Source organism: Callorhinus ursinus, unplaced genomic scaffold, assembly GCF_003265705.2.
Source record: "Callorhinus ursinus isolate GAN/ISIS: 27379988/994484 unplaced genomic scaffold, GSC_fseal_2.0 scaffold38, whole genome shotgun sequence".
NCBI classification, from domain to species: Eukaryota; Metazoa; Chordata; class Mammalia; order Carnivora; family Otariidae; genus Callorhinus; species Callorhinus ursinus.
Genome location: NW_027397100.1, coordinates 8,042,705 through 8,057,402, shown reverse-complemented (window position 1 = coordinate 8,057,402; position 14,698 = coordinate 8,042,705). Strand labels below are relative to the sequence as shown.

General features: G+C 40.7%; 1 protein-coding gene and 1 long non-coding RNA gene across 6 annotated transcripts in view; one reads left to right on the top strand and one right to left on the bottom strand.

The window, feature by feature from the left end:
- LOC112827704 (uncharacterized) overlaps window positions 1-1,232 on the bottom strand; it is a 35,271-nt gene extending 34,039 nt beyond the window's left edge. For both annotated transcript variants that reach the window (XR_003209306.2, XR_012374697.1), the window contains exon 1: window positions 1,107-1,232. This is a non-coding gene — a long non-coding RNA (uncharacterized lncRNA). The remainder of the gene's footprint in view (window positions 1-1,106) is intronic.
- The window catches only part of RALGAPB (Ral GTPase activating protein non-catalytic subunit beta), an 82,288-nt gene that overhangs the window by 47,377 nt on the left and 20,213 nt on the right, over window positions 1-14,698 (top strand). For all 4 annotated transcript variants that reach the window (XM_025875733.2, XM_025875732.2, XM_073880436.1 and 1 more), the window contains 5 exons: window positions 4,018-4,205; window positions 6,526-6,632; window positions 8,197-8,349; window positions 10,764-10,973; window positions 12,755-12,913. In XM_025875733.2, the coding sequence (XP_025731518.1) occupies window positions 4,018-4,205; window positions 6,526-6,632; window positions 8,197-8,349; window positions 10,764-10,973; window positions 12,755-12,913 (817 nt within the window). The remainder of the gene's footprint in view (window positions 1-4,017; window positions 4,206-6,525; window positions 6,633-8,196; window positions 8,350-10,763; window positions 10,974-12,754; window positions 12,914-14,698) is intronic.

Genomic DNA, 14,698 nt, shown 5'->3' with positions numbered 1-14,698 from the left:
ACACACGCTCCCGTGGCACGCACACGCATTTTCTCTCTTAAAAAAAAAAGTTCAGAGAGAAGACCATGTTGGGGGTGGGGTAGACTGAAAAGCTTTATAAAAGAACTGAGCCTTGATGTGTGCCTGGAAGAGTAAGAAAGATATGGAGAGAAACGGGGAGAGCATTTCTCGCTGGGAACTCTGTATTATACAAAAGTAAGTTTGCTGCATCCTAGCCTCATTCCTGTGAGAATATGACGCTGCAAGAATTGGATATGTGCTCAGAATGAGTAGTGAGCCCTGGCTTCCAGGCAACCTAGCCAGTGGTTATCTAGGTGGCTCATCTGTTTTATCTGCAGCTGTCTGGTTTCTGCTGCCAGCTCCACAAATGGTATCTCCAGTTACCAGTCTTGAAGAGGGCCCTGCAGAGTATTGTCATCATGAAACCTGTCCCAAACCAAATCTGTCTATTCTCTCAAAATTACTGCTGTTTTCTGATTATGCAAACACAGACCTTTGGCTTTTTTTCTGAGTTATCTCTGCTTTATCTGTCATTCCCCGTATGAAGCCAGTGACTGAGTCCAGTAGACTTTATTTTTAGAAGTATTTCCTCCATCCCCTCTAACCTCAGCATTCTGGTCTAGGCTTTTCTCACTTCTTACCCAATTTCCCTGTTTTTAATCTCACCCTGTTCATCTTGCATTCCGTTTTTTTTTTTTTTAAGATTTTATTTATTTATTTGACAGAGAGATAGCAAGAGCAGGAACACAAGCAGGGGGAGTGGGAGAGGGAGAAGCAGACTTCCTGCTGAGCAGGGAGCCCGATGTGGGGCTCGATCCCAGGACCCCGAGGATCACGACCCAAGCCGAAGGCAGATGCTTAACGACTGGGCCACCCAGGCGCTCCTTGCATTCCGTTTTTGAACTCATCCTTAGGCACTGTTTTTTCTTTCTGCTGCGTGAGTGGTTGAAAACTGAATAGATCTGTTTCCTGCCATGTTGTCTGAACTCCTTGTCTGGCTGTCAAGGCCCTCCTTCTTCTGTCCCTTCTCATACTGTCTGATCTTTCCCAGCACATCCCTTCTGCCATAGTGGGACCTGGCAGGCCATTTGTGGGCATGCTCATACCTGTCTCTGTGTATTCCCTGGATTTCATGACTTCCCTCTTTTCCCTGTGATCACGTCCTCCACTGTTCAGTGCTCACATTGGATCTGGCTGCCTCCATGGGACCTTCCTTGGCTATTCTGCTTCTGAATGATGACTTTTCTGTGCCTCTGTGCTCATTCAGTCAGACCGGACTGCATAGTATGGAATTCTATACTGTCACAATTGTATCTGGTTATATTTGATACATGCTAGTGTTGTCTCCCCAACTTGGGTAGAGGCCACATTTCCTTCTTCAACACCTCTCACAATGCTAAGAATAGTAGACAGTGATGAAGTGCAGATTGGCTGGTTGGGTGTTTTCTCCTTCATGTGCTAATACAAATTCAGAATTAGGACTCTTGGAACACCTTTCAGCAGCCCTTCTATGAAAGCCCCCTGTAAGACACGTATACCAAGTTATTTAGTCTCTAATTTTGGGATACTCTAACCCCTGGGGTTCCCATTTCATTTTTATTGTTAAAAATTTGATGTTTACATTGAACTGAAATCTCTCCCACTTTAACTTTCACCTACTGGTTCTAATTCTAACTCTTGATAGTGGAGTCCTCTTTCTAGGCAGTAATGATGTCTGAAGATAGTGCTCATGAAGATAGTGATTTGTTTCTGCCAGTACTTTAAGCTATTTGTTGTATGACAGAGATTCAAGTACTTTTATCATCCTGGTCATTTTTCTCTCAGCAGTGTGGGTTTGACTACGTATGTACCTCTTAAAGGTACTGAGTACAATATTCTAGGTGAGTTGGATGATCTTTACGCTCTGTAGGATATTATATTTTCATTAAAATGTACTTTGAGACTGCATTGGGTTTTTGAGAACTTGATGATTTGCATAAAGTCAACTAAAATTAGAGTTTTTTCACACATTTATCTTTTGTCTGTTTTTCTCATCGTGTACTTAACTTGTTTGGGGGTATTTGGATGTACAGAACTCTACATTTAAACTTGAGATCTCTTTATGTAAGATTTACCTCATTATTTGGATCCCAACTTGTTCTCTGACATATTAACTCTGCAGCTCAACTTTTGGTCAACCACAGATTTAATGAGCCTGCTATGTGTGGGTCCTAATCAAAGACACTGGTGAAAATATTGAACAGAGATAGATTCACAAAGCACACCATCAGAGATTTCCATTCAGGTTGACAGGGATTTTTCAATGTTGTCTCCAAGGTTATCACCATACACTGTCAAATACTTTTATGTCTTGATTTCAGAGACCATTTTCTGCCTTTCCAGTCTAGTCACTATCAGAAGAGAAAATGTGGTTAGGCTGGTGTGATTTGATCTTAGTAACCTATTTCCTTGCCAGCAGCCCATTTGATATTGTTTTTGAATCTTGTGTGGAACATGACAAACTCACATGGTCCATATACTTTGTGACATCTGTCTCTGTCCTGTATTAGAAAACTGAAGTCACATTTTCCTATTTCTGGTCTGCTGGTATTTCACCTGTTTTCCACAAATCCTTAGAGGCTTGAACTCACCATCAGATTCTCCTGGTCTTTGAAATTTTTAGACCATCCTTCTCCTAAGAGGAGAGAACATTTTGGATGGAAAACATCTCTTGAGCAGCGTTGCCTTCCATTATCAGAGGTATTTGCGTTCAGGCATTAGGAAAGGAGAAAGGGAGAGGCCACTCAAACTAAGGATTGAGATGACAAAAATGTGTTGGGGAGTATTAGTTTTCCAAATGAAATGTATATGGGGAAGGCCTCATGGTACACTGGTAGTACGTCAGACTCCAAATGAGATGCATATGAAGGGTCAGGTGATATTAGGACTACAAGGTAAAATCATTACAAGATACTTTCTCTCTGTGTTTCAGTTTCTTCATTATAAAATGGGAATAATAATGGTACTTACCTCATAGGGTTGTTTTGATAGCTAAATAAAAGAACGTGTGTAAAGTGGACCAGTGCCTCATGATAAGTGCCAGTTATTATTGTTAATTGAATGTATGCAGAAATCTCTATGGACATAAACATTTCTGAATGTTAAAGTTTTGTTCAGTTGAATTCTGGTTTACAAAGCGTTTTTTAAAAATATTCTTATTTAGTAATTACAATAGTTCTGTAAGGTGTACTATTAGTGCCTCCAGTCTTATCTGTAAAAATGAGGATAATGTCTACTCAGGACCACACAGTGAGAAGGCAGCAAGCCCTGATTCCTGGTTGCTTAAAAATGACTTACCACATCTGGGCCTGAATTTCCTCATCTGAAATATTGAGGTTTGGCTGGTCTTTGGGTCCTTTGCTGGGTCTAGAATGCTTTAGCTAGCATAATCCTGACACCTGGAGCACATAACATATTTTTTAAAATATATCTTTGGGAGCTCCACAGTTTAGAAGTGTGGTTAGTTGGGTTCTCTGGATAGCAGGCTCTGAGAGAAATTTCCTTGCAAGAAGTTAATTGGAAGGTGCTCTTAGGATCAGCCGCTCTGTGGGCGTGAAGGAGGCAGGACTGAGCAGAGGGAAGCACTAAGCTGGGGCAGGTGCAACAAAGAGCTTTGAGGCCGGGATGGGACTTGATACGCCCATATCACCCTTTCACTGGCTATGGGCTGTCCCAGGACAAAGCGGAGATTTGGGGTGAGGTGCTTCTTCTTGGCTGAGAGCAGGTCCTAGAGAGGGATGCAGTTGAAAGCTGTGGCCACCATCTCTTTGCATCTGGGAGACTGGAGTTTTCAGTCTTGGAGGCAGGATTCTAGACCACACAACCACAATGTCCACCACAGGGAGTAAATCTTACTTGCAAAGAGGAAGCATGGCTGTGGTCAATTAAAATTCAAAGAGCAGAAGAACGCATTGATGCATGAGGTAAACTTAAGATTTTGCTTTGGGGATTAACTGTTATCTTTTGCATTCTCCATAGTATTATGCAGTTGCTTGGCGCATTTCCTTCACCCAGTGGTCCTGCCTCTCCTTGTAGTCTGGTGAATGAGACCACTTTGATTAAATACTCCAGGCTGCCAACCATAAACAAGCATAGTTTCCGGTACTTTGTCTTGGATAACAGTGTCATCCTGGCAATGCTGGAGCAACCTCTTGGAAATGAACAGAGTAAGTTTCAGCACTTTGGGCCTTCTCCACTGCTAAATCAACGTGTTCATCAGTACTCGCAGGCTGTTTACAGGATCAGGGAAGGAAAAGACTGCAAATGCACACAATTTTGCATTTGTCAGAAGGTCTTCTGGCTGTGTGATAGTAGTAACTGAAAAATTAGAGGGTCAGAAAATGAATACACATATTAAATAGAATCTCTTAGAGCTCTTTGTATGTATCTGAAATACATACAAAGAAATCTCAGAAAGGAGCTCTTTAGTTCTATAAAAAGTTTACTTTAGTGGGGTATTTTCTCTTCTGTACTATGTATAAAAGTTATTACTCTTCTTGAACTTCGGATCCTGCCCTTCTCCTCCTCTGGCCCTCACTCCACATTGTTGTATTTCTGTTACCTGTGCCACCCAAACAGGCAGGAAATTTGAGGAGTCATCTTGGCCTGCTCCTTCCTGTTTCTCCCTTCCATAACTGGTATCCAAGTTTCTGCTTACCCAGTGACTCTTACATCTTTTTTTCCTCTGCATCCCTCCCAATACATCCAAATGTAGGGCCTTATTATTTCTTACTGAGATTATTGTGGTTGCTTCCTACATGGTCTGATCCCCCCTCCTCTGGTTCCATAATGTCTTATCCCTTACCCCAATCCTACTTGCTGCCACCATTATACTCTTCCTCAGGTATGGATCTGACCATGCCAGTGCCCTCCTGAAAACCCTTTAATGATTTTCCATTGACACAGCATACACTCCTTCCCTCCTCAACTTCCCTCCAATTATAAGCCATCTCAAGGTATATGATTACCACTGCACCCAGGCTACTCAGAGTGTATTTTTTTTCTGATGGCAGTTGGAATCAGCCAATATGTAAAGGAAGCATGTTCGCAGAGAGACCCTTATTTCCGGGAAAGTGAAGGTTACAGAACCTATGGGCAGAGAAGGTCCAGGGAATCACCCACTGTTCCTTCATTTACAGGTGAAGAATTGGAGGCTCAGAGAGGGTATGTGACTTGGTCAGGGTTACTCGAGAAGTACATGGTATGACTGGGACTGGTGTCCAAATTTTCTGAGCCTCATACTGTCCTTTTCTGTTGTCCCTGCCCCATAGGATTTTCTCAGTATGAAAGACTTGTTACCTTTACAAAGGTGAACAGGGTCTTACAGTCCCATGCAAATTCTGTTGAGACTGTATGAGTAGAATCTCATGAATCCATAAAACGAAAAAGAGACATTTCTCTGTAGTTCACAGATGAATGAATACCATGACAGGTTTCCATTGTGTAGTGGTAAGATACAGTGACTTTAATATAAAAGATGTGGCCTTTAATCATTGCCCAGGTCCAGAAGTGCTAGTTCCAACTCTTCCCTGCATGCGCTTCTTTCTTCTCTGTCCCAGACCTAGGGCTTGCTTCACTTTCTTCCCTGGCTTGTGCCTATTATTCATGATTCCTCCAGCCTTCTACTCCCAGGCCACCTGCTAAGGAGTCTAAAATCTCCATGTTCCCTTTGGGTTTCCTGGCCTGAGGGGCAAGTGTCAGCCCGCTTCCAGATTTTTTAGGACTTCCCTACTCTATTCCAAGTAATTTCACTGTATTGGAAGTGTACTAAAAGTATAGACAGTTGGGATTTTATAGATATACAAGGACACTTTAATAGTTGATTGTAATAGTTAATAGAAGAAGTGAGAAAGAAAAGTTTGAAAAAGTTTAACTCCCACACCAGGACAAAGGAGGGAATAAGAAGGAGGATCTGGGTCACTCAGGAAGTCCATCTTGAGTTCCTCCCTGCCTCCCCAATTCCCTGCCCCTGAACTTCCCCTGGGATGGAACAGTGACTGCCTGTGGTGGATAGCAGTACACAAGGCGTGGGGGAATGCAACAGCAGCACTGCAGACACCGGTCTGTCTTTCTGTACTAAGAATATTGGCTAGGACAGGGTTTGCCAAAAATGTGTATGTGTACCACTGGAGGCATGAGATGGTGTTAGTATATTGGTGAACATTATTTTATGTATTGTTAAACATGTATTTAAAAAATACATTATCAGAACACCAAAATTCACAGTTTTCCACTTAAAGATACACAATTTCCTTTTAAAATAGATTTAAGTTTAAAAAAGAAAGTGGTTGATACAAAGTAAGATAATAGTACTTATGGTATATGGATATGGCAGAAACCGCAGAGATGGCACATGGACAAGAACACTGTGGCTTTCAAACACTGTGCTGGGGCTTGGATTATTAGAGGCTCTACAGTTGATAACAGGTGTATTTTAAATCACTGTTGTCTGAAATAAAAATTTTTTACACCAATATTTTATTCTAGATGATTTTTTCCCCTCTGTCACTGTGCTGGTCCGGGGAATGTCTGGAAGACTTGCTTGGGCACAACAACTTTGCCTTTTACCCAGAGGAGCAAAAGCAAATCAGAAGGTATCTATTAGAAATTATAGGGAAGTGACTAGGAGTGAATGAGTGCGTGCATTCGAGTGTGCGTGTGTATTATGATTTAAAGGTTAAATAACATCCCAGCAAAATTCATTGATAAATATTTTTGATCCAGGGTTCAGTCTATTGGTTCACATCAGAATCATCTTAGGAGCCCATAAATCCCACATCCACTAAATTACTCTTTAAAGAATCTTCATGACAGATGTATTTTCAAAAAGCTTTTCAGGTGATTCTGAATCCACTTATGATTAAGAACTACTCTTCTGAGCCGTGGCCTCATTTTTTTATGTTGTGTTAAATATAATAAAACTCAGGTATGCGCCATATATGAAAAAAATTTGGCCAGACTCTCAGTCTCTCTGGCAACAGGACTTAGTTTCACATTGTTTTTACATAATTTTTCCTGTATAATTGGTAATATGCCCTATAATTTTTTTAAGATGCTGTATAATTTAATGAAATCTTATTTGGGATGGCATAGTTTATTTTCTTTGTAATGTTATACTTTTGTGAATAAAATTTACTTGTGGGAGAAGGTTGGAAAATTCAGATAATGAAGAAATTTTAAATCATCTGTACTCTGACTTTCCAGAGGTAGTCACTAAGTATTTCAGTGGATTTCTTTACAGCCTTTTTTCCTTTCTGTACACGATAATATTAAATAGAATTTGAGTCCTTTTTGTATACCGTTTTTTCACTTATTACATTACAAGCTTTTACTTATGTTACTAAAAATTCTTTAAAACATGACTTCATAAAATGTCACCAGCATTTAAGAGAGACAGCCACAAAATTGGAGCATGTGTCTAAAATCACTTAACATCCTGGCTGTCTCTTTTAGATGAGATGTGTTTTTACCCTGTGAGGAGCACACCCCTGTTTTTGCTTGGTGGCATCATGCAGATCACATTCTGTCAGCACTGTAAGCCACTAAATTAGCATTAAAGACAGGAGGAAGGAGATCAGGAAAGGAACTAAAATTTGTTGATGCTTTAGTATGTGCCTTATACATTTTTATTTAATCATTACAACATCCTTGTGATGGATTATTTCCACTTTTCAGATGCAAAAACAGAAGCCGCACAGTTAAAAGTGTATCAAAGCAGGGATTTGGAGCCATGAGGATGTCGATTTGGTATTCAGTTGAACTCCCTGTCTAGAGAGGCCCCGGGGACCTAAACTTGTACTTTGTTATATGGGATGATTTGAGAACCCTTGGAGAAGAGGGAAGTTTGAGCCTTAAGTTCTAAACTTCCTTATCCGTTGGTTTACCACTTAATATGGGAGATTCTGGCCTGGGGCTGTTAGAGGTATCCAACCCGTAAGTCACAAAATCTGCAAAATGATGAACACGTTTATAAAAAAGGAATACACTGGTACACAGGCTGTTTACCTTTAGTGTTAGCAGTGGTATTTGCAGATTCTCACTGAGTTCCAGTGTTATGTAATCCTAGGGAAACAGGCATCTAAGAGACCAGGGAAGTACCTGTCATTACAGATGGCACCAAATGTAATTCACATAACATTATTTGTTTTATTTTAACAGCTTTTTGTACCTGAACCTCGTCCAGTTCCTAAAAATGATGTTGGATTTAAATATACTGTCAAACATCGACCATTTCCTGAAGAGGTGGATAAGATTCCTTTTGTGAAAGCAGATCTGAGCATTCCAGATTTGCATGAAATTGTCACTGAAGAAGTAAGATAAGTTATTGTCAGCTGTTGTTAAGGGAATGACTAAACATTCTTGAACAACTGCCATGGTCGAGACTACTGCTTTTTTTTGATGTTATTGGAGGTGGTTCATAAGATGACCTAGATCTCTGTCATCCAGGTTACCATGTAGTAAGAAGTATTTGTGGCTGATTGAAAGGACCTGGACCCCTCCTAGAGAGGTGCCTGGGCTGGTCCATGGTAGGTTTCAGCAGGATGGGGACATGATCAGAATGGTGGAGGATATCTGGAGAAGGGAGACCAATTCAGAGATTTTGATGACCATCAAGGCAGGGAAAAGGAAGGACTACCTGGCTGATAGTGGAAGCTGAAACACATGGAATGTGCTGTAGAGGTAAACCCAAGCAGTCTTCGATTGATGAGAGAAGGAAAAAAAACTGAAGAACTTAGATTCTGAAGCTGAGTGACAAGGAGATATCAGTGCTATTTACAGAAATATGGATTATTTAGGAAGAGGACATGTTTGGGAAGATGGGAAAAATGTATTTGGTTTTAGATTAATTTAGATAATTAGATTAAGTAATTGGTATCTTAGATCAAGAGAGAAGAAGTTTAAGAAGTAGGGGGCAGAAGTACGTCAGGGTGTGAGAGAATAGGACAGGAATGGAGGCTGCTTACACCAGTCAGAGATCGGAGAGAAGGAGCACTAAGTAGAGGCCCCTGGATTTTGGCATGAACGTGTGGGTGACCTTTGAGAGCAGGTCCAAAAGAGTGTTAAAATCAGGGACGGGAGTGTAAGGTGCTGAAGGGTGAATGGTTAATGAGAGGCACTGAACATGAACTACACAGTTAGCATTTAAGAGAGTGGATAAGGGGCGGCTGGGTGGCTCAGTTGTTCAGCGTCTGCCTTCGGCTCAGGTCGTGATCCCGGGGTCCTGGGGTCGAGCCCCACATCGGGCTCCCTGCTCCGCGGGAAGCCTGCTTCTCCCTCTCCCACTCCCCCTGCTGTGTTCCCTCTCTCGCTGTGTCTCTCTCTGTCAAGTAAATAAATAAAAATCTTAAAAAAAAATTTTTTTTAAGAGAGTGGATAATAGCATGAGGAAATGGCCTAGCTAAGGCAGGGCAAAGCTAGTTTTTACTTTTCTTTTTTCTTTCTTTCTCTCTCTCTTTTTTTTAACTCACAGTTGTGAGGAATATGAACATGCTTAGAGGCTGAAAGGAAGGAAGCAGTGGAAAAAGGGCCTGTGTCTGCTAATACTGTAAGATGGGCTAGGAAAATGATAAGTAATCAAATAAAGCCCTAGAGGCAGTACGGTCAAGAGTCTGAGTGATGGTGTCTAGAAAAACCATATTTCTGGCAAGACAGGAGAGAAGGAGAGAACAGGTGGAGATTCAGAGACATTTGAAGGTGGAAAGGAGGGAGCTCATGTAAATACTAAATTTTAGTTCTTAGCAGTGAAATAGGGAATAAAAGATAGCTCATAAAATTGCCAGGCAGCCCAGCCCAGGTTAAATAGAATTGTCTATAGTGAAATTATTTAACTTACTGTGCTTACTTCTTCAAAAGTCCTTGGGATCCGGAGGCATTAAGTAAAAAAATTTGAGTGGTGTGGAGATTGATAGGGGTAAGAATATGGAAGAATAAAAAAAAATGGCCATTTATATGTTTAGAAGAGGGTACTAAGATGTTAGATTTGGGGGGTTAGGCTTGGTTGGGAAATAGATAAAGCCAGGATACTACTGGCCTGGGACAACACGAGGAGAGATTGAATACTCACAGTGCTGGGAAAGCACAGCTGGGGAGTGAAGGTGTGGGAGAGCTGCAGGAGGGGGCTTGTGGTTGGAGAAGGGAATCTCACCATTGTAGCTCTTTAAAGTACAGCTTATCTGAGGTACAGAGTGTGCTCGTAGATGGCCAAAGTTGTGAAGGTTGAGGAGGTTATAGAAATACAAGCCAGGCTATTGGAAGGATCATCGCTCACCCCAGAGGGCGGAGTTTAAGCTAGGATTGATCAGAAGGGAAGCAGGCGGTCAGAGAGAGTCTCTGAATCTAGTGGAGTAATCCATACGGATGAGGACTTTCAACATGAGGGGCTGTAGGGTGAGGGTGGACAGTGGTGAGGGAGAGGGGGTGAAAGCAAGAACTCTGCCCCCTTTCTTGCCCATTTGAGGGGAAGCAGAGACAGAATGGTTTCATTTACAGCAAGGAGATGAAGGACATCATTGTTGAGGCTACAGGGGAGTTTTTTGGGTATTTGTTTTAACCTTGAAACATGTTTGCTTAGTTGCATTCTCTGTTGAATTGAAACTCGGTGTTGATCAGTGAAAATTATCTGCATTTCCTTAGTTGCTTAAAGCTTTATTTTTATTCTTAATTTAAGATTAATTCTAGTACTTTTATGATAATTCCAAAATAATTAAATACTTGGTTTATTTCAGTTAGAAGAGAGACATGAAAAATTAAGGAATGGCATGACCCAGCAGATTGCTTATGAAGTACACCTTGAACATCAAAGTGAGGAAGAACTGCAAAAGAGAAGTTTTCCTGATCCAGTTACGGATTGTAAGCCTCCACCTCCTGCCCAGGAATTCCAAACAGCACGCCTCTTCCTTTCCCACTTTGGATTTTTGTCCTTAGAAGCATTGAAGGTAATTTTCCTATGAGTAAATATATTCATAAATTAACATGGAGTTGATAATAGCTAAAACATTTTTGAGGACAGAAGGAATTAAATAAATAAATCTTACCCTGCATTGCAAGTAGATGAAATTCTGTGGTGCTGTAGTTTTTACTCTACAAGTCCAATACCGTTTGTCCCATGAATCCTTCCGGATTGAGGGGACGATCTGCCTGTCTGAGGGGGCTGCTTTGGTAATACACCTAGCTCTGAAATTCCCTGAGTACTGTAGGGCCCACATCACATGTGTAAATAAAATCTACATACAATTAGAACAAGAATTTTGAAAATCTTCTATCAACATTTATGACTGAAGGTACAAGCTACAGTGGCCTCTGCTCTTTAGTGCAACTTTTAAAAAGTAACAGGTATTTGTGAGCAGAGAACTTCTTATGTTGTGCAGGTTCTAAGATCAGACTGGCTGGGTTTATGTTTTGGCACCAGTGCTTGCCAGCTGTGTGATCTTGGGCAGTTGCCTGATGTCTCCAAGTCTTAGCTCCTCATCTGAAATGGAGACGATAAAAGTACCCACCTCACTGTGGCTGTGTGCAACTGTGTGAGATGCTTCATGCAGTATTTAGTGCACAGCCAGCCAACCTGGAAGGTAAATATTGCCTTTTTTTTTTTTTTTTTTTTTTTTTTTTTTTAAGTAGGCTCCTCACCCAGCATGGGGCTTGAACTCACAACCCTGAGATCAAGTGTCACACACTCTACTGACTGAACCAGCCAGGGCCCAGATATTGCCATTATTCTTTTTTTTTTTAAGATTTTATTTATTTGAAAAAGCACAAAAAATGTTTAAAATGTGGGGAGGTACAGAGGGAGAGGAAGAAGCAGACTCCTTACTGAGCAGGGAGCCCGATATGGGGCTTGATCCCAGGACCCTGAGATTATGACCTGAGCTGAAGGCAGACGCTTAACCGACTGACCCACCCAGGCACTCCTATTACCATTATTCTTAATTCCATTATCCTTAAAACAATTTTACAAAGAAAGTGATACTATTCCTGTTTTACAGATGTGGAAACAGGCTCAGAAATGTGAAATAGCTTGCCCGAGGTGGATTTGGGGTTTGTACTAAGGCCTCTTTGTTTTGAAAAGCACAACTGACATGTGCTAGGCAAGAAGTTGCTCATTGCACAAGTTGTCCCCTGCCCTCACTCCCTAGCAGCTACTTGGTTAAAGGCCAGAGGTTAACTTTTTAGGGAAGCAGGGCCAACATTGCTGGTTTGGGGTTTCAGCACATCGAAAATGTTCTGTGTTGTAGAAAAGTGAGTTGGTGATGGAGAGTATGAACATTACTCTGAGCTCGCACAAGTGGGGGGAGGGGCATAGGGAGAGGGAGAGAAAGAATCTCAAGCAGGCTCCAGCATGGAGCCCAATGTGGGGCTCAATCTCACAATCCTGAGATCATGACCAGAGCCAAAATCGACTCGGCTACTTAACCGACTGAGTCACCCAGGCTCCCCCCATGAAATTTTTTATTTTTTTCTAGAAAGCGTGATACATTACAGAGAAAATAGGATCCAAAATTATATACATGGTATGGTCTCCATTGTCTTTGACAAAAAAAGCAATTGAAAGGAAGTATACAAGAATGTTAAATAGCTTTTCTAGTTCAGGATAATGGTTGTGCTTATTCCTGCCACTTAATAATTTTTTTACTTAATATTAAACCATGAGCAAGTATTGCTTTTATAATTAGAATAGTGAAAAGAGATGATAATTTCTCCTTTCTTCCTTTGGTGGTAGGAGCCTGCAAATAGTCGCCTACCTCCTCACCTTATTGCACTTGACTCCACGATACCTGGATTTTTTGATGACATTGGGTATCTGGATCTCTTGCCATGTCGTCCCTTTGACACAGTTTTTATTTTCTATATGAAACCAGGTCAGAAAACAAACCAGGAGGTAAGATTTCTGAATTTTGGGGATAATTTTTTATGCTGTAAATGTTAAAAAGTTTTACTTGGCTTTTGTTTTTGCATAGTAGGAGGGAGGTTATACTTGATGCTTAAAGAATTGTGAACCAGTTCAGAATGAAATTAATGAAAATTGTGATGCCCAGAGTCCTAAGTCTTTTGACGCTCAAAAGAAAGTGATTTAGAGAGGAGCCATAGTGTGTCTTTCTTCCCCTTGAAGAATTCAGGTTGATAGGACAAAAGAAACTGAAATATAAAAGGTTAACCACAAGCTAAAGCTAGGCTCGATTGCTTAAAAAGATGAAAAATAGCAACAGATATTTACTGAACATCTTCTGTGTGGCTCACCGTGCCTGGGTATAGAAGTGAGTAACAGTCTTTCCTCTCGAGGAGCTCACCTTCCAGGTAATTTTACAAGCCAGTAATTTCACTTGAGGCATGCATAGCATACGGCGGGGAAAAGAACACCCTGAAATAATATAAAAGACAGAAGTGGAAGACTTAATAAAACTTAAGTTAAAGAAGACTTAAGTTGGTGCATGTATTAAAGAGAGTAGAAGGTTGAAGAAAAATATAAGATGAGGGATAATGGGAAAACTGAGAGTAAATGACAAGAGATTTGAAGTGTCTGTTGGAAATGAATAGTTGAAACATCCAATAGGCCGGCAGTTACCAACTTTTGACTAGGAAAGGACCAAAGGAAGATTTATCAAATACAGTAGTAGATGTGTAGGGCACTATGACTACGTGATCTTGGAATTTTACTGTAACCCTTATAATACTGTTAGCTAATCAAATTGATCATACCTTAAAAAATCTATCAAAGTCACAAAATGTTTATTTCTATTAGAAGCACTATTTCAAATAATTGGTGAACTGCTAGAAAATGAGATTGATTTATGAGAAAGTTCTTCTCATCTCATGCTATTGATTCAATAAATATTTATTTAGTGTTCACTATCAGGTGCCAGGGTTACAGTGGTGAACTGCAAGGTATCTGAGATCAGATCAGAGCTACAAGGTATCTGAGTCCCAGAACTACTGTCTAAAGGGAAAGACAGATGACTAAGCAACCATAGTAAAGTGTGCTAATTAGAAGCATGTTATAGTAGCCATCAACAGGAAAACCTAATCTTGTTTTGAGAAGGTTAGTAGAAAAAGACATTTTAGCTGATACCTGTGGTTACACTGGGAGTAGGTAAAAAGGTAGAAGCAGGTTGTTACTAACAAAGTTGTAACATGTGTAATGGCCCTGAAGGTAAGAAAGAATTCCATCTTCACAAAATTCACTGGAGTCCAGGATACTTTGGAGCTTGGGAGAATGTGGGCTTATGATAGCTGGAGGTGAGACTAGTGGAGTCCAGGTTTTTGAAAGAACCTCAGAATGGGGTTGATTGCAGGAGTTGAGGATTTGTTTGGAAGAAGTCTCATGCATGGTTTGTATGACAATAATAGGGCCATTTTTCTCCTTACTGTGAAAGAAGACACAAACTGTTGAGGTAGCTCTTAAATTAATTCAGTTTCCTTAGCTTTCTAGGAACTGAGTGATTAGAGCATTGCAGTCTTTGCAGCCTCCTATAGAATGTCTGAGCTGCACCTTCCCTAGCTGCAGGGTAGCTTTAGATTAATTTCTAGCTGCCAGCCAGTGGCCTGCAGGTTGAATTTGACTCATCTATTGTGTCTTGACTAACTTTTCAGAAATTGTTTATTTAAAACTTCCACTTCTGAATAAAAATTTTAATTGAAAGAAAACTGGAAGTGGCTGTCAATCAGG